Source organism: Salmo salar, chromosome ssa24, assembly GCF_905237065.1.
Source record: "Salmo salar chromosome ssa24, Ssal_v3.1, whole genome shotgun sequence".
Taxonomy (NCBI): Eukaryota; Metazoa; Chordata; class Actinopteri; order Salmoniformes; family Salmonidae; genus Salmo; species Salmo salar.
In genome coordinates, this window is record NC_059465.1 from 9,755,966 (window position 1) to 9,770,196 (window position 14,231).

Consider the following 14,231-nt stretch of genomic DNA (forward strand, 5'->3'; position numbering starts at 1 on the left):
TCTGTCAGGAGGAATAGGCCAAAATTCACCCAACTTATTGTGGGAAGCTTGTGGAAGGCTACCCGAAACGTTTGACCCAAGTTAAACAATTTAAAGGCAATACTACCAAATACTAATTGTGAGTGTATGTAAACGTCTGACCCCCTGGGAATGAGATGAAAGAAATAAAAGCTGAAATAAATAGTTCTCTCTACTATTATTCTGACATTTCACATTCTTAAAATAAAGTGGTGATCCTGACTGACCTAAGACAGGGAATTTTTACTAGCATTAAATGTCAGCAATTGTGTTTAAATGTATTTGACTAAGGTGCATGTAAACTTCTGACTTCAACTGTATACTAAATGTTATTCCATGCAAATTGGTTAGCAATGCAACTTAACACATACATCTTTATACATTCCCCCAGGGTAATAATAATATGAAAATTAATGTTATCTTCCCAACAACAATAAGAATAAATTCCAGAAATTCTATGGTGTCAATTATGTAGCGATGGTACAGTTTGCCATTAATTTTCGTTAGATTTATTTAACTAACCCTTTTAATTATTTGATTTAACCCATGGTGTATCACTATAACGCGCATGATAAGGTTAATTAATTCACCTTCACATCTCATCAAACAGCAAAAAGCTTATCAGTGTAACAGACATTTATGTTCGAGGTCCATTAAATAACTACCGTGGTGCCATTTGGAAGAGATCTAGCTTACTTATGATGTCTCCTTTACTTGATGATAATGAATGACATCCATCAGTTCTGCTCTACTACTGTATGACTACAAAAAAAGGTATTTTACAGATTGCCTAAAATGCTAATGTTTTCCCCAGCCACCACTTTTTCAGAGGTGATAACAAATTATATAAAAACTTTACGTCTCAAATCTAATGACAGTGAGTGTCAGTCTAATGAGCTTTGTTTACTGCAAAAAGAATTTGAGGAAAGATATGACTGACACTTCCTTTGTTCACACAAGTAAACAAGGTACTGTAGATCCTTCAGAAAATACTCATTTGAATGACTGAAAGATGGAAAGAAAGCAAAGTGGCGAGGGGATGAAGTGGGAAAAAAGGATGGCAGTATTTCGAGAGAATTTTGACAATTTTATATTAATTCTTCTACTTGCCCCCTACCTGCTCCAAATGCACTGTTTCTTTTTTATTGAGTCCCCCTGTTACTTCCCACTCTCATTATATGCTTTCTTTGTTACCTTGCGGCAACAAAGTCAGTGTGTGTCCCAAATGGCAGCTGACTCCCTATATAGTGCATTACTTTTGACCAGGGCCCATAGCATATTCCCTTTGCCAATCAACAAAGTAGCTGTCCTTTGCTGCAAAGGTCACGAGTCCATCTTCTTAACGGTGTTATACCCTCCTCTGCCTGCTGTTTTCTCCTCTCCATTTGTTTTTTTAAATCCCAAGGACCTATACATATCTCTCTGCTCTGGAGAATGGATGGCTGTGCAGTTATTTACAGAGTCTGGGATCTCTCACAGAACAGTGCAGAACAGTTATCACACCCCAAAAAAAGGGTGAAGGATGGTTGGGACTGGGGCCACCAGACTTTAGGTATAAATAGGTGGCTGCTATTGTAATTAATGAGTTGTCTGGATAACACAGGACTGGTGGTTATTAATAGTAAGCTATAAGGCTCTGATGTGCATTTTGGGTTGTCATTCTCATTGCTGTGATTACAGTGGGCTACAGAGAGCAACCTAAAGTAAAACTACTGTGATAATGGCTAATGGTGGAGGCTTTGTTTGCCCCATGGGCCCTGGTCAAAATAAGTGCACTATACAGGGAATAGGGGGAATAGGGGGCCATGTTGGATGTATCCTTTGATAGGGTCCTGTTGTCACAGTGGATAGCTTAATTTCCCCCATTGCTTATTTGCATCCAGTAAGCATGAATTATGAAGTTGTTCTAGTAATTTATGAAAATGTAGGATAAATATTCCTATCAAAGGTTTATTAGCATTCTGTGTTTTATTTCCTACTTCTTAGTCTAACCAGGACTGGAATCAACATACAGTCTCTATACATCACTACTAACTAAGATCACAATAGTAAATGCATTCTGTAAATGATTCACTCATTGACTAATATCTCTTGTAAATGTTTTCCTCTTCACAATAGAGTTACACTCACTGATACAATACTTCCTCATATATTTCATTTTAATGCAGGAGCATGCATCTACCTTCAAATTGATCAGAGATTAAATAAAGAACCACTGCCCTAGATTTGACAAAACAATTACTTTATTTATTTTCAGTCCAAAAACGACAACCTTTTCCTTGAGCCTGAATTTGATGGATGTTTTCCCTAAACCTCAGAGCAGCTCAGTCGATACTGTAACATGTCACTTCTGCTGGGGGAGGGTTGATATCCGTGGTGTAACAACAAGCAGACACAGTCAAAACCACTCAGGCGCCTTTGCCCAGCGCCTCTGCCCAGGCTGTACATTTTATGGTTCAACTGGTTAGCACATTAGGCTCCTGTCACAAAAATAATAACTGACACATTTTGGCAGTTATTCTTTCCTTCCGAATGGCATTTGACCAAAATGCCAATCTCAGAAGTTATTTGGGTTGTCAAGAGGAAAAGCTGGCCTTGTTGACCCAAAGTGTCATGCAATTAATCTCTTTTTTACACTTGCTACTTAAACTTTAAACCAACCTGAAGAGTCTAATGACAATAATTAGCATTTATGAAATGTGCCTTGGGGATCTGAGTGTTTTTGTTTGGTAGCCTAGTGGGTACTGTAAATGTCACAGCCACAATTATTAATGACATAAAGAGATGCCCTTTATAAATGATTCAGGAAATGGTTGACAGGACAAATGCTGATAACTTCACAAGCTATGAATATCAGCATAATGATGATACCATGGTAGAAAACAGAGTTTGATTGTAGATTCTTAGCTACAGCCACCTCCATTATTGATCATGATGAGAAAAAAGACAGTATAAAACAAATAATATTATCACTGAGCTATATTGTATGCTCAAACAAATGGGGAAATGATATTATTTTACACTAATACAACTGCTCAGAGAAATACATTTTATTTAACAAGTAATCTTTTATATAAAAAAAAAATGAAGATCGGTGTCAAAATGATTGGCACCCCTGTTTTCATTAATTTGTGCACCCTCCTCTTGAAGGATAATGGCACTGAGCCTTTTTCTGTCATGTTTAGTGAGATTGGAGAACACATTGGGAGGGATCTTAGACCAGAACCTTTGATCTGCGCTTATGGACAGCCCTCTTCAATTCAAACAACAGGTTTTCAATGGGGTTCATGTTAATTGTTGCCAATTAACAATTTCTTTGTGGATTTTGATGTGTGCTTGGGGTTATTGTCTTGCTGGAAGATCCATTGCGGCCAAGTTACAACCTCCTGGCAGAGGCAACCAGGTTTTTGGCTAAAATGTCCTGGTACATAGAAAAGTTCATGATGCCGTTGACTTTAACAAGGGCCCCAAGATCAGTGGATGCAAAACAGACCCATAACATCAAAGATCCACCAGCATATTTTACAGTAGTTGGTTTTCTTCACATGTATCCTTCTTTCGACGCCAAACCCATTGCTGATTTTTATGGCCAAATGTCTCTATTTCCGTCTCATCTGACCATAACACCTAGTTCTAATCTACGTCCCAATGCAATTTAGCAAACTCCAGGCGTTTAAATGTTGGTTACGCTCAATAAAGCCTTTTTTCTGTCAACCCTTCCAAAGAGCCTATTGGCATAGAGGTGGCATCTAATTGTACATTTGTAGACCCCAAGGTGCAACTAAGTTTGGTAATTCTCTAACTGTGGCCCTTGGATTTTCCTTTGCTTCCTGAACCATCTTCCTCACTGTGCGTGGAGAAAATATACATATGCATCCTTCTCCAGTAAGTTTACCACTGTTCCAATGATTTTAAACTTCTTAATTATTGCCCATTCGTCTCTTTTTGTTTGTGAGTTATTTGCAGTGCTACTTATTTATAGGTGACACTTTAAAGAGCAACATAAAAAATGTTTGTTCCTAACTGTTGGAACTGATGCTCTTTTTTCTATATATATATATATATATATATATATATATATATATATATATATATATATATATATATATATATGAGAGAGAGAGAGAGAGCTTGTTGTCCTAACTCCCCCCCCAAACAAAAACCTGCCTCTGTTCCCAGACATAACACTGGGTGTATTCTGCCCCAATGTCATAGGTTAGTCTCTGAAATAAATGTTCAACCTTTCAGGGGGTTGTCTTTCTCTTGCAGGATAATGACGACGTACAGGTGAGTCTACAGTCACATTATCTCTCAGTCTGAGTGGTGATGGTGTATGCCCAGACTGGTGCCCAACAGTACCCTGAGTAGGCGCTCTGGCTTACCAAATTTGTAGGTTGCTGCAGTGGATGTTCAGGTGATGGCTCGTAATCATGGTAGGTCTCCAGTAGCTGATCTGGGTTTGTCACTTGACATGCGTCATCTCTGAAGTTGGTTCCTGGCAACAGTTGATCCATGTGTTTTCCGATGTGTGAGCTATGGAGGACACAGGACCTGTTTGTGCGACCACTGTTGCTGGTTTCCACATTGGACCATTGCAGTAGTTCCCGAGCAATAACTCTCTCTCCAGCTCTGAAGCTTCTGTCTTTTGCTTTGCTCCGTCTCTCCACCTGCGCTCTCTGTTGTGTCTGTACAACCTGTTAACTTCTTGGGGCTATGTGGGACGCTAGCGTGCCACCCGTGGTGCACCCTATCAACAGCAGGTGCATTTCAAGAGCGGCAAATTTGAAACCAAATAAATGTCAAAATTCAAATTTTTCAAACATACAACTATCTTACACCCTTTGAAAGATAACCATCTCCTTAATCTAACCACGTTGTCCGATTTCAAAAAGGTTTTACGGTGAAAGCATAAAGTTAGATTATGTTAGGAGAGTACATTGACAATAGTTGTGTGTAATGTTTTGTCAATTCAAAGACAGGCGTCACCAAAACCATAAAACCAGCTAAAATGATGCACTAACCTTTAACAATCTCCATCAGATGACACTCCTAGGACATTATGTTAGACAATAAATGCATTTTTAGTTCTATCAAGTTCATATTTATATCCAAAAACAGCGGTTTACTATGGCGTTGATGTTCAGGAAATCGTTTCCCTCCAATAACCGGCAGTCAAGTCAGCACCACAAATTAAATAATTAAAATTAGAAAACATTGGTAAAATATTATATTGTCATTTAAAGAATTATAGATTTACATCTCTTGAACGCAATCAACTTGACAGATTTAAAAATAACCTTACTGGGAAATCACACTTTGCAATAATCTGAGCACTGCGCCCAGAAAAATACGCTTTGCTATACAGACAAACGGCCATGTTGGAGAGATCTAAAATCGAAAATACTATGTAAATAATCCATTACCTTTGATTCTCTTCATCAGATGTCACTTCCAGGAATCCCAGGTCCATAACGAATGTTGTTTGTTCAAAAAAGCTCATCATTTATGTCCAAAAAGCTCCGTGTTGTTAGCACATGATCTAAGCCAGCCGGACTTCTCGTCATGAACGAGGGGAAAAAATATATTTACGTTCGTTCAAACATGTCAAACGTTGTATAGCATAAATCATTAGTGCCTTTTTTAACCAGAACATGAATAATATTCAAGGTGGACGAATGCATTCTCTTTTATAACGTATTGGAACGAGGGTACCCAACATGAACTCGCGCGCCAGAGTCTAATCGGCCATCACCGTTCCAAGGCTCTTGTTCGGTCAGATCTCACAGTAAAAGACTCAAAACACTTTGTAAAGGCTGGTGACATCTAGTGGAAGCAATAGGAAGTTCCAAAACATTAATCAACCCCTGTGTGTTTCAATGGCATAGGCTTAAAGGTAATTCAACACATCAGGTATCCACTTCCTGTCAGAAAATGTCTCAGGTTTTTGCCTGCCAAATGAGTTCTGTTATACTCACAGACACCATTCAAACAGTTTTAGAAACTTTAGGGTGTTTTCTATCCATATATAATAAGTATATGCATATTCTAGTTACTGGGTAGGATTAGTAACCAGATTAAATCGGGTACGTTTTTTTATCCAGCCGTGAAAATACTGCCCCCTAGCCCCAACAGGTTAAGTCTTTGGAGGTCTCACTTTGGTTGTAGCATGTAGCATGGGGGGTGCAACAGGAAGGTGTTTTACTGTGTGTGTTGACTATGACGGAGAACATATGATCCTCCAGTGGGCCAGCTTAGTCTATGTGGACTTGCTGCCAAGGCTACTCTGGGAAGTCCCATGGGTGTAGTGGTGCTAGCTGAGGCATGTTCCTCATCTTTTGACATGCAGAACATGACTTGGCCTTGTCTTCGATAGCTGTGTCCAGATCTGACCACCAAAAGTAGCTGCTGCAATCTCCTTCATTTGCACCATGCCACACTGCCCTGAGTGGAGTTCTTCAAGCACCTGCCTTCTCAGTGGTGGCGGTATGATAACTCAAAAGCCCCATAGCAAGCTTCCAGGCTAAACTGTGTCACCCTTTCTGGTGAGAAATAACTGGATCAGTGTGGGTCAACTTTTTCACTTGGACGGACGTAACTGGGACATTCATCACTTCCTTGAAGTAGAAGATTTCAGCCTGGGAGGGCTCAGTGTGTGTGACAGGTAAGAGAAAGCTTGAGAGGCCGTCTGCATTGCAGACGGTCCCTGATACGAAAGTAATTGGCCACTCCGCACCTGATGGCATGATGTATGAGACAACAGAACCAGCACCATAAGGTGATGCGTCACATGCCAACTGTAATGCCAAGCTGGGGTATAAGTGGTTTAGGGCCTCTGACTGAGCTAAGGCTTTCATTTTCTTGAACGCCTCTTCACATCTGTCCACTTCTAATGTTTGGTTTTGTTCAAAAGTTAATGTGGTGGCTTTAGCATGTTAGCTAGGTTCGGCATACACTTTGCGTAGCAGGCCAGTAGTCCTAAGAATGATTCACGTTCCGTGGGGATGGAGCTTCCGCGACGGCCTTCACCTTTGATGGTGCCTTGTGGAACCCCGAACTGTCAATGACGTGGCCCAGATATTCAACAGGCCGGGGAAACTTGGATTTGTCCTTCTGGACCCTGCGACCGTACTCCTCCAGTCTCTGTAGTGTAGCGTCCAGGTTTCTCAGGTGCTCCTAATCATCTTTGCTGGTGATGAGTAGATCATCGAGGTAACAATGGACCCTGGTGAGCCCGCTCAGTATCTGTTCTGCAGCTCTCTGAAACAAGGCCGGAGCTGAGGTGATTCCAAAAGGAAGTCTCTGGTACCTGTACAGTCCTTTGTGAGTCACTATAGTCAACAGTTCTTGTGACTCTGGTCACAACATGTGTCTGTAGATAGGCCTGACAAAAGTCTATCTTACTGAATTTCTATTCAATAGCTAAACCAGAAAAGTTGTTGTCAATGAGGGGTAGTGGATATTTTTCAGCAGTCAGATAGGGTTAACGGTAACTTTGAAATCGCCACAGAGTCTGAATGATCCATCTTTTTTCATGACTGGAACAACGGGTGTAGCCCACTCACTAACATTCACTGGATGTAATACTCCACTCTCGACTAGTCTGTTTGGCTCAGTTTCAACTTTTGGTTTCATGGCGTATGGGACAGGTCTAGCTTTGAAGCATTTTGGCTTGCTGTCTGGTTTCACAGTCCTTTAACTGTTATGTTTTTCATACGGCCAAGTTCTCCATTGAACACATCTGCGTGTTTTCTCAATATCCCTTGTGGGTTTGTGTCCTCCAACCATGTGAATTTCCGGCCAGTTTAGTTTGATCTTTTCCATCCATGTGTGTCCTTGCAAAGCTCGATGGTTGCCTTTCACAATGTAGAGTGGTAGCTTTACCTTCTGTTTGTTGAGCTCTACTGTAACTATCATGCTTCCTCTCGCTGGAACAGTCTCACCAGTGTATGTTTTCAGTGTCATCTTCATGGGCTGCGGTGTGAGGTGATGTAGTTTCTCCTTGTATACAGCCTCAGAGAGAAAAGATACGGCTGCTCCAGTGTCCATTTGCATCCCTACTGCTTTTCCATCCAGTTGCAGAGTCACCCAGTATCCATGTACAAGAATCTTCCCCTTCAGACAGGTTATCACTTTGTTCATCCTCTGTGTGATTTTATGCACTTTCTTTTTGTACTTCCTGAAGTGGTTTTTCCTTTGTTCAGTACTTTTGTTTGATTGTGTATTTTTGTTTTTAACTGCACGTTTTTACATGCACCAACACTCCTCTGCTTGGTGACCCGCTTTCCCACAGTGATAGCATGGCTTGCCACCTACTGCGTTGTTTTTTAAATCCATAGACACCTTCTGCACTTGGCTGCTGTGTGTCTTTATTTGCCATTTCCATTGACGTACTCACTTCTATTGCACTCCGCAATGTTAAGTTGCTCTCAATCAAAAGGCGTTTCTGAATTGCCTCGCTGCGCATGCCACACACTAACCTATCACGTATAGTGTCACTCAGCGATCGCCCAAATTCACAGTGCTTGTTTAACTGTTTCAATACAGCCACAAACTATGAGATTGACTCCCCCTCCTCTTGATTTCTCGTATGAAATCTGAATCTCTCTGCGATGACAAGTAGTTTGGGAGAATAATGTCCTTTTAAGGTAGCCACAATTTCAACATATGATTTATCACCAGGGTTTTCCTCCCATGACAGTCAAAAATGTTGGCACAACTACTCATTCTTTAATTTCTCTGCAGTCAAAACGTTCTGTGTAAGAACTCCATTGTTCCAACCAGTGCCGACATTTTCAGTTTTTGCCTCTCACACTTTTTAGACGGTCCCTCACTCCCTGACTTTTTTTTTCTTCTTTTCACTCACAGCAATCACACTTTCTCCCACAGCAAAACTCTTCTTCTCCCTCCAGGCTAGCTACTGTAGCATCACTCTTGACTGGCTTGCTCCATGTTTTCTTTGTGTCTTTCTACAGCAAATATTTGTTTTTTTTACTGAGCATTTCTACTGAAAATAATGAACACCAATGTGTGAACGTTTCTTCCTCCTTGCCAATTTTGTTGTATAGCACATTGTATTACTTATACAACTAATATAAGGACAGGACGTGAAATGGGAGTAGAAACTAGGGGCTTTGTTTAATGCATTTCACAGAACAAAACATTCCAAGCATTCAAATGTACGTAAGCAGGGGGGTGTTTCATTTGCCCTAAAAGGAGAAACTATAATATCAATACACGAGGGACGTACTGTCACGTCCTGACCAGTAAAATGGGTTATTTGTTATTGTAGTTTGGTCAGGACGTGTCAGGGGGTGTTTGTTTTATGTGTTTCAGGGTTTTTTGGTTAATGTTCTATGTTGTATATTTCTATGTTCGTTCTAGTTTTTCTATTTCTATGTTTAGTTTATTGGGTTGACCTTCAATTGGAGGCAGCTGTTCCTCGTTGCCTCTAATTGAAGGTCCTATTTAGTAGGTGTGTTTTTCTATGGGTTTTTGTGGGTAGTTGTTCCATGTGTAGATGTGTGCATCACAGGACTGTTTTCGCGTCGTTGTTTTTGATTAAGTGTTTGTTTTGGTTTTCTTCGTAAATAAAGAAGATGAGCATACACATTCCCGCTGCGCCTTGGTCCCATCTTTACGACGAATGTGACACGTACTTCTCTTAGATTATGTGAAAGGAAGCTGAAAGACACAATTAGAGACAATATATGTTAGGAATCAGCATGTCTGTTTGAGTAACACTAAAAGAAAAGAGGGAAAATGCTCTGCCATGTTTATGAAAATGATATCTCTTCTTGAAATGAATATGTTTGTGGTTCTCCTTTGTTCCCTGGCTCTATTAACATCATCATCATTATCATCCCCCACAAATGATATACATTTCACACTCTTTGATTTTCAACTCCTACAGCCACTTAATTCCATGCTGTCATCCTCTTTTCTGCTGCAGCAGTTAATTGCCTGAATTATATGCTGTCTAAACCAATGGCTTTGTTATCAAGTCATATGTGCCTTTAAGGCCTATAAGTGACAAAACAGTGAGAAATATAACAGTGTGATTCTAGACACTCCAGATCAAAAGCTTTTTCCTACACCACCTTTTCTATTGTTTTCAGTGCCCTAGTTTTTAACTTCCTGATACTATATTTAAACAGCTGGTAGTTTACAGTATCAAAGGGGTCTTTGAGAGCTACTTTTTTAAGCTAACATTCTATATGAATGCTACCAGTTCTATACTGCAGTGTAGATATCCATGACCTGCCAGTCTTCACTGTAAAAGTTCTGACTTGAAGATGAGCATGAAGTGCTATACTGTAGCATATCATTATTAACAGCATGGCTAAAGAACATGGTGCTGACATTTGTGTTTCTGCACTGCAACTCTGTCCTGACTGGCCATGACGCTCACGAGAGATGCCACTTGGAGATGCTGACTGCCTCACAGTGGTCTGTAATGTGATCTGATGCTTTCTAACGGGACTTTTGTAAATGATAACTTATGAAGGGTGGGCCTAGTGTTAAAACTGATTAACTTGATAGCGAAATCTTTTGTCGGAAAATGTAGCGCTGCGCGATCTGATGTTTGTTCAGGGTTAATGGTGGCATCCATGCATGTAGGCACATTGTACACAAGAAGTCAACATTAAGTAGAGCAGGGTATTTTCTTCCAGTTGCCAAGTTTGATTTAGGATTTCTTCTTCATGCTTGGGATGGAGTTAACAGCTTGTTATTGGTGGGGGTCGAATAGGAATAGCCAGAGCCAAAGTGATCAGCGCTCATTTCATGCCTCACATTTTGCCTCTTGGCAAGAAAGCTTGTTCCTTTACCAACCTTTGTTTTCTTCCTTAAGTTTTGTTCCTAAGCCTTTTTTTAGCTGACGGATCAACAACAAAAAACACATCCGTCTGTGTTTTGGTCTAGAGAGTGTTGTCAAACAGCAGAGCAATGTTGATGTGAACTCCCCTGTTTGTGTTTCCTGTTTTTCTGTCCAATCAGAGGCTCCGCCCAGTCCGGTGAAAAGCTCCCCGGAAACGACCCCAGTGACCTCTCCTCGGCAGCGCAGGGACTCGGACCGCTACTGCCAGCTATGCAACGCCTGGTTCAACAATCCGGGCATGGCGCAGCAGCACTACGACGGCAAGAAGCACAAGAAAAACGCAGCTCGCGCCGACCTCCTGGAACAGCTGGGCAAGACCCTGGACATGGGAGAGATGAAAGGTACAGAACAGGGAAGGCCTGAGGCAGACCAGATAACCTGGCAGAGTCTCTCTCTCTTTCAAACATGCGTACACACACGTAGCAGCTCACTGCCTCCTCCCCTCACCCCTACTCCATAACAGCCAGGATTGTTAGTTACTGTTGCCTCTGTGTGTAGTAACATTATATAAGTGTATGTGTAGTAACATTGTTAAATGTAATAACACAGGAAGAGATGACAAGGTGTTATGTAAGAAGATAGGACACTGTCTGCTAGTGATAGGGGAAAAAAATCGAGACGGTTACATATCGGATATTATTTTTGACGATATATCATATTGTATCGTTTTGACAATCTTGCAGTATTATTCTTGCGCTATTTGGCTGTATCTGCACCAAAAATCCAGTATTTTTCCTTCATAGCTTGTTCTCCATCTTATTTTTAAATAGGGAGCTGGGTCTCCTGTGTGGCACAGAGGTCTAAGGCACTGCATCGCAGTGTTGCGCCATCATTTCAGCCTGGGGTTCAATCACCGGCCATGACCGGGAGTCCCAAAGGGCGACGCACAATTGGCCCGCATCGTCCTGGTTAGGGGAGGGTTTGGCCGGGGGGCTATACTTGAATCATCACGTTCCTCTACCCTGACTTTGGTCGTCAGTTGAACAGTATTTCCTCCACCACATTGGTGCAGCTGGCTTCCGGGTTAAGCAAGCGGGTGTTAAGAAGCGTGGCTTGACAGGTCATGTTTTGTAGGACGGATGACTCGACCTTCGCCTCTTCCGAGCCCGTTGGGGAGTTGCAGTGATGAGACAAGATGTTAATCACAAAATTGTGGAGAAAAGGGGGTAAAAATTACAAAAAAAATAATACAATTGGGAGTTTTGATCAATTATGGAAATAAAAGAGCTGAAAACAAATTGTTTTCAGCTCTTTTATTTAACTCGTTTTCTCATGGCTCGCTCTTGTCCCTCTGCAGCAGACATTTGTGAGCAATATTTTTGGATCATCGAAGTGCAATAAAATCACATTATCGAATCGTAATACAGATAGAATCATGAGAATTGCAATACATATCGTATCAGCACCTAAGTATCGTGATAAGTATTGTGATAATATCGTATTGTGAGGTCCCTGGCGATTCCCAGCCCTACTGTCTACTGGAGTTCATCCAGTATGAAGAAATATGCATGTACACTACTGTATGTGCAGTATGAGATGTTTAAAGCCTTGGAAGTAGGCCTAGGGGAAATACAAGACGCAAATGAACGTTTCAGTTTTGTATTCCTCATGTAATAGATAATATATCAGTATCAGCTAAATTTAATGCAAAACTACTTTTGGAAAAACTGACTCACCATTTGTGATACCCATATCTTGAGATAGCACAGCATATGTCAAGATGGGGTCAATATGTAATATATATTCATTTGTACACTTCATGGCATTTGTTACGCTCTTTAGTATGGCATTATCAGTTATTAAATGGGGGGCTAAGGAGGTCCACTATCCTCTGATGTTAATGTGAGACTTCTATTTCTCTGGCTGTGTTGCATGCATCCCTCTTGACTTGGCTAGTGTCTGCTTCTACGCCAACCACAGAGAGCTACAGTGGAGCGGCTCAGCGTCTCTTAAGTACCAGGACACAACAAGCCTATTTCGGGCTGTTAATTTTGGTGTGGGGAGGGGGAATGGTGCTCTCTTTCTCTCTTATTGTCTCCTACCCACAATATGTCAATAACAATTACAGAATATTATTCCAGCAGGCTGCTGCAGTGCTGTGGGACCCAGAGGGTGGTAAAGTTAAGTAGTGCATGAGCAGACATAATGTGGGATGTCTCTTTGGTCATGTCTGATTGGAGATGTACAGTGAGGGAAAAAAGTATTTGATCCCCTGCTGATTTTGTACGTTTGCCCAGTGACAAAGACATGATCAGTCTATAATTTTAATGGTAGGTTTATTTGAACAGTGAGAGACAGAATAACAACAAAAAAATCCAGAAAAACGCATGTCAAAAATGTTATAAGTTGATTTGCATTTTAATGAGGGAAATAAGTATTTGACCCCTCTGCAAAACATAATTTAGTACTTGGTGGCAAAACCCTTGTTGGCAATCACAGAGGTCAGACATTTCTTGTAGTTGGCTACCATGTCTGCACACATCTCAGGAGGGATTTTGTCCCACTCCTCTTTGCAGATCTTCTCCAAGTCATTAAGGTTTCGAGGCTGACTTTTGGCAACTCGAACCTTCAGCTCCCTCCACAGATTTTCTATGGGATTAAGGTCTGGAGACTGGCTAGGCCACTCCAGGACCTTAATGTGCTTCTTCTTGAGCCACTCCTTTGTTGCCTTGGCCGTGTGTTTTGGGTCATTGTCATGCTGGAATACCCATCCACGACCCATTTTCAATGCCCTGGCTGAGGGAAGGAGGCTCTCACCCAAGATTTGACAGTACATGGCCCCGTCCATCGTCCCTTTGAAGCGGTGAAGTTGTCCTGTCCCCTTAGCAGAAAAACACCCCCAAAGCATAATGTTTCCACCTCTATGTTTGATGGTGGGGATGTTGTTCTTTGGGTCATAGGCAGGATTCCTCCTCCTCCAAACACGGCGAGTTGAGTTGATGCCAAAGAGCTCCATTTTGGTCTCATCTGACCACAACACTTTCACCGAGTTGTCCTCTGAATCATTCAGATGTTCATTGGTAAACTTCAGACTTGCATGTATATGTGCTTTCTTGAGCAGGGGGACCTTGCGGGCGCTGCAGGATTTCAGTCCTTCATGGCATAGTGTGTTACCAATTGTTTTCTTGGTGACTATGGTCCCAGCTGCCTTGAGATCATTGACAAGATCCTCCCGTGTAGTTCTGGGCTGATTCCTCGCCGTTCTCATGATCATTGCAACTCCACGAGGTGAGATCTTGCATGGAGCCCCAGGCCGAGGGAGATTGACAGATCTTTTGTGTTTCTTCCATTTGCGAATAATCGCACCAACTGAACTGTTGTCATCTTCTCACCAAGG

The 14,231-nt window shown here is 41.4% G+C and overlaps 1 protein-coding gene across 1 annotated transcript in view; it reads left to right on the forward strand.

Moving 5' to 3' along the window:
* The window catches only part of zmat4a (zinc finger, matrin-type 4a), a 159,583-nt gene that overhangs the window by 98,420 nt on the left and 46,932 nt on the right, over nucleotides 1–14,231 (forward strand). The window contains exon 5 of the mRNA XM_014170990.2: nucleotides 11,014–11,235. Coding sequence (XP_014026465.1) covers nucleotides 11,014–11,235 — 222 coding nt within the window. The remainder of the gene's footprint in view (nucleotides 1–11,013; nucleotides 11,236–14,231) is intronic.